Source organism: Sabethes cyaneus, chromosome 2 (assembly GCF_943734655.1).
Source record: "Sabethes cyaneus chromosome 2, idSabCyanKW18_F2, whole genome shotgun sequence".
In the NCBI taxonomy this organism is placed as follows: domain Eukaryota; kingdom Metazoa; phylum Arthropoda; class Insecta; order Diptera; family Culicidae; genus Sabethes; species Sabethes cyaneus.
This window is the reverse complement of record NC_071354.1, coordinates 18,865,521-18,871,520: the sequence shown is the minus strand read 5'-3', so window position 1 is coordinate 18,871,520 and position 6,000 is coordinate 18,865,521. Positions and strand designations below refer to the sequence as shown.

The 6,000-nt window shown below is 37.8% G+C and overlaps 1 protein-coding gene across 1 annotated transcript in view; it reads left to right on the top strand.

Annotated features, from left to right (window-relative positions):
• The first annotated feature begins 405 nt into the window (after positions 1-405).
• The window catches only part of LOC128738758 (hyaluronidase Tab y 2.0101-like), a 40,463-nt gene continuing 34,868 nt past the window's right edge, over positions 406-6,000 (top strand). Inside the window, exon 1 of the mRNA XM_053834111.1 lies at positions 406-525. Coding sequence (XP_053690086.1) covers positions 413-525 — 113 coding nt within the window. The 5' untranslated portion in view covers positions 406-412. The remainder of the gene's footprint in view (positions 526-6,000) is intronic.

The window sequence follows — 6,000 nt, the reverse complement described above, 5'->3', positions numbered from 1 at the left end:
CTGGCGGTTTGTTGTGCGGTTTCGATTGGCCGTTGCTTTGGCTATTCCTGGATCGCCCGGCAGTCCGGTGTTGGTTCGGTCAGTGACACAAGAAGGGTCCGTTCAATTTATCCCAATTCAAGTATTGATTGTTTTCAGCTGACAAAGCCGTAGAAATAACGCAGTGTTACGTAACATGACCACTCGTCAAGGGTTCTTGAGTTCAATGCTGAAGTGTTTGGTTGGCATTGACCGTGTGTAACTGCTTAAGTGCGAAGAAGTTAATTAAAAAGTTGACCAGCTTGAAAGCATGCGCCGGCGGCAGCAGCAGCAGCCAAGGGACATTAATAAAGTGCGAGTGTAAAGTGAACGGTCATTAATCTAAATCAAAGCGTGTGCGAACGTGCCAATAACGTCGCCCATAAATCTTCCGATGCAGTCCGGGCTGAAAACAGTTGTTGGCAGATGTGGGAAAATGTTCGATAAGTGCAGAGGTACGATCCTGTCGGCGCTGGCAGTCGTGTGTATCAACTTCACGGGATCCAGGTGAGTGAGCTACATGACGATGTTTAAAGAAAAAGTACTAAGCCCGCTTCAACAGATTGGTACGATTAGTTTTCAAAGTCGGTGACAAGAGATGCTGAATAAATTAAATTAGTTTGGTAGAACTTATGATAGATTCTATATTATCTGACTCGAAAATAGGCAAATTTGGTTAGCATCAATGTAAATGAAAATTCTAATTTTAGTTGAACAACCAAACTAACTGGTATTGTTGTTAAAAATCTGAAGCAAGAAATTGTAAATTTAAAAAATTGAAACCCAATTGAAGAGCTTGGCTGCACTTTTGTTGCTTTTGGATTCCTGCTGGCGCCTGGGAACTACCAACCGGCATACTTTTGGCTGGCTCATATTCCAGACAAATCCGCTTCCATTTACGATAAGACTCCCTATGAGTGACTGCCACACGTGGCATGCTGAAAGCTCATGCAAATCCCCATAAGTGCTCTAGCTAGAGTACACCCCAACCGGCTATGAATCGGTTGACTTCGGCAAATCGACGGGAGCTAAGTTCATACTGCTTTGCACCAGAAATGATTGATCGTTGCCGATAGAGCAACATTCCCTTTTCACGTCGCTTTCGACATCATAAGTTCAAAACAAATAGAAGATGTTGATGCACTACTACCAGTTCCAGTGCACAGGAAAATTCAAGCAATTATTCTGCCAAAAATTGAGTACAACAGGATAATTGATATAGGGTTTGCCATTCGAGCGTTCGAATCAAAACAACGAAAACTGCTCCAGTGCACTCAATATTCATCCTTAACGGGATGAAAATTTATTGTGATATGGTCGGTACATGCACGTACCAGAATCCAAATTAAGTGACGATGGTCCCGCTCGCTGCTGGCACTACCAACTACCAGTCGCAGTCGTCCGGTGAATGGCGGTAGAAGAGCTCTCTAGCATTGGATGTAATTTGATTATGAATGAAAACACGGCTGTTATATTCATCTACATTTTGCCAGCACAGAATGAATAATTTAGTTAGTGCCGAACTTGTTTCGGTAAAAGTTTCCATTTCGTGTCCTGTGTTCGTACTCGCTTTTCACGTGCTGCATATGTTTCTTCTCTGGTTAGTGTATAAAATCAATTGAAATATTGACGAAGAAGCAGATGTTACTAGAAAGAATTGATGGTTTATGCATTTTATTTGACTCTTAGTCGACTTCAATATTCTCTACGAACTTTAGGATCAACGATTTGGCTTATGTGTGTGAGCCACCTATGCTTACGATAGAGTTTCGTATGCTGTTAGATCTAGGATGATGGAGACGATAAAAAATGACTTTCCCAATCCAGAATATGTCATGTCACTTTGTGCCAACATCGGCGAAATGGGAAAAATATGTAATGCAGCTTCGTAACATTTGTCTTCTTATGATGCTCGTACCTACTTGTTGAAGACAAAGAGCTTTGACATATTAAGAGCAGGAGCGATCAAAATTTCGCATATAATAATTCAAGCGAGTGTCGATTATAAATCGACATCGGAAACTGAAATTCGCCCACTATTACTTTGTCAATTGTGATATATTTGGAAATTGAGTTTAAACGTTCGTAAGACTTGGCCCTTCTTTATCGACAGACTTCGCAGCCGATTATTAAAGTACAGGGCAACGATTCTACGGACTCTACGAGCACCTTCAATAGCGATGCTAAATAAAATACAGAACAGTCTATCCCTCTGCGTGATTCTAAAACACTTGAGAGTGACCCCGAAACACGCACGTAGCACATCAATTGCTCTGGAGTAGCTTTGATTAACCATGTCAATTCATCCAGGAAACCACTCTCGTGTATTATCTGTCATAGCTTTTTGCACTCGACTATATCATATGCTGCCTTTAAATCCACCAGAACAATTACGCGCGGGCATGTTATACTCCTGACATTTCTGGAGATTTTTTCGAAGTATGAAAATTTGACTCCCATAAAGCCCGCTTAGTCAGTACCACCCGAGCAGGAGCGAAGAGCAAAATAATATAAAAACAATATCAAATAATGTGTTATAATGGTATATTTTGTTATTGAATCGATATGGAGATACATTGATAACACATTTCGTTATTGAGTAGATATTTAAAACAATGGTGGTAAGATGAGTTTAATAACTGATTTTGTTATCATTTCTTATTTTGGCCTTAGAATGACATTCGATATATTTCATACAATTGTTTTTATTGATTAAAGAGATCTTAGATTATAAATATTTTATAAAATGATTTTTTAATATCACATGTACTACTGCATGTGTTATTCAATACCTTCATAATACTAAAATATGTTATTCTAAACTCTGAATAACAGTCATGTTATTGCTTTGTTATTCAAATAACACAGGTAGTTATTCTTTTGGCCTTAAAGGAGTCAAATTTTGATATTATTTTGTGTTATTTTACCAACTATGTCAGCCAAAACAAGATCAGATTTTGATATGAGTTATTCGATTTCCAATAACACATTTTGATATTATTTTGCTCTTCGCTCCTGCTCGGGAAGACGTAACAAAGTCTGGAACAGCACCTTCTAGGCGGCGTTAGTCAGCCTCGGTAATTAACGCAATCGAGCCGATTACTTTTTCTAGATTTCAAATCCTAGAAATTATCTAGTTAAGTTACGTTGCTATCAGTTCCTTACAATTTTCGTAGAGTTCTACCAAGATGCGGTCCTTTTCGGTGACTCTATTAGTCTTCAACTGTCCGTTTTCTCGCCGAATCTCATCAAGATCGGGAATCGGGACGTTATTATCGTTTGTGGGCACTACCAGCATAACTAATATCTACCGGTCTGCCTCTTTTTGTTGTCATACCGCCATTGCAATACTCATCGAAGAACTGCCTCCACCTGCCGACCATGTCACGCTCGGTTATAGTACTCACAAAGTCAGCTATACTATTGCCTAAAGCTTGATTCACTTAATATCTAAACGCACTGCTCAATTTACTACAGTGCTTCTCTAGTAATCGGGTTTGGAATCTTTTGACAGCAGTTTTTTCAGAGACTGTTTTTTAGTGGTGAAAGATTAGCTATAATTCGGTCGTTTTACAAAAGAAGTTGTGACAGATGGAAGCCAACAGAAGAAAATAGTGTTCTCAGACGCTTTTGTAAACGTAAAACTATCATTTGGATATAAATCACAGTAATCGTCGTTTGGTAACGTACGATTAGCAGCTGCGTGTGAAGGTATTGAGGTCATTGTATCAAATCTGGGACTCACGGATGTCGTTAGTGCCATAAGGCCATTATAAATATTAAAAAAAGATTTTATCCCTCCGGTGTTAGGCCACTGAAGGGGGGGGGGGGCGAAAAAAAACAAAGAGAATTTTTTATTCGAGCAAATAAAATATGAATTTTAGGCATTTTTACTTAAAGTTTAAACGTGAAAACCTAATCTTTTCTTGCTTTTAATAAGGCCATTACAAATATTTTATAAAGTTTTTGTCCTTCCGGTGTTCGGCCACTGAAGGGGGGCGGGGCGAAAAAAAAACAAAGTGAATTTTTAATTCGAGCAAAAAAACAAGGATTTTAAGAATTTTTATTTAAGTTTTAAACGTGAAAACCGAATCTATTCTTGCTTATAATATATACGTTATAATTTTCTATGCAAAAAAAAATACGAAAAAAGACAAAAACGAAGGAAATTTTTTTTGGACGATTTTCGGAAATTCCATTGTTCGAATTTACATTTCTGTTTCGTGCTAGAAGCGTTAAGTCAACTCGGAGACTCATTTTTGGAGTTTTTCAGACTGTAGAGCCCACAGACAATTGATTTTATAAAAATAAATTTCACTCATATCCTACATATTATTTTTTTGCCCCCCGATTTTTCAAGCCAATTTCCAAGGGGGGGGGGCGTGACAAAAACCTTAAATATGATTTGCAATGGCCTAAATACGTTATTATTTTCCATGCAAAAATCTACGAACAAAAAGACAAAAACGAAAGAAAATGTTTTTGGCCGAGTTTCGGAAATTTCACTGTTTGAACTTCCATTTGCATTTCGTGCTAGAAGCGTTAACTCAACTCGTACAGTCATTTTTCGAGTTTTTCAGGCTGTAGAGCCCACAGACAATTAATTTTATAAAAAAAATTAACTCATATCCTACAATTTATTTTTTTGCCTCCGATTTTTCAAGCCAATTTCCAAGGGGGGGCTGAAAAAAACTTTGAAAATGATTTGCAATGGCCTAATTAGGATCCAACGAGAGTATCATCCGGAAAATTCGTCTGTGTGAAGGGTTCGTGTCGTTAATTTCGTGTCAGTTAGCAAGCAAACTGAGCATTAATCCAGAACATAGTGTCAAAAAGCACGGTCGAAAGTTGTACAATAAGGTTCTGTAAACGTACAAGAGGTGCTTTTTTATGAACGAAATATATGTGAAGATAGATTTTCGGGAGCATTCCAGGCAAAAGTCTATGTTTTATGTAAAGTGAAGGAGTCTCTGGTGCGAAGAATGATAAACTGGATGAACTGGGAAATTTCGATATGTAAGACAAAAATATATTGGGTCATTCAAGTGGGCTGGTGGGACTCCAACCCACACTCTTTCGATTGGTACCCAAATGTTTTTTGCAATTAAACTACTGCCGCAACCTTTCCTACTAACACAGTTGTTACAAAGCAGTTGCGGTAACCGATATTTAACTAATTCTAGTGATTAATAGGTTGATGCAACTAGAGGAACTAATATTTTGTTGCTTGGATTATATTAGATAGTCTCATATCTAATTTTATCTTTCCAGTTTTTACCATTCCATACCCACCTGCCATTGAACGACCCAATATATATTTGGCCTACATATCAAAATTTTCCACTTCGTCCAGTCAAATTTTTCTCGTTTCAAAATGCAAAGTGAACAATTTATTTGCCATCTCACTTAGAAAAGCTGACTGGGTGTTCCCCAGTGACGCTCCCATCATTTGTTTATAGAAGTTGTCTCAAAATGTGACATCACTTTCTTCCATTGGAGTTGAATCATTTTCAAGTAGGCCTTTTTTGGTTCAACACACATTTCCACTACATTATAGAAGTAGCCAATTTTCTAAAATTTTAACGGTTCCGTTCGCTAGAACGTTAGGAACAAGACCATAATGAAATCATAATTTTCTTAATTTCAATATTATCTGAAGATTTTAAATTTTCCATTAAATGCTCTTACTGGTTTACTAATTTTTCGGATTTTTTGGGATCCTATTGCAGAAATAATTTCTTTCATTTCGATGCCTGGTTTGTGAACTTTTGGTAGACAATTTATTCTCGGAAGACGAGGAGTTTTCTGAAAAATGGGTGGTTTTTGGTTGGACGATGGAATTAACGCGAGTGTCTTGTCTGTTTGTCTGTGATAAAACCTTTTATTTATTGTCATTGTAGACCGCTACCCCGTTGGTAGCCAAATGAGCACTCTTTTAGCTACCAACGGGGTAGCAGCCACATAGCGCCGTAAATACAAACG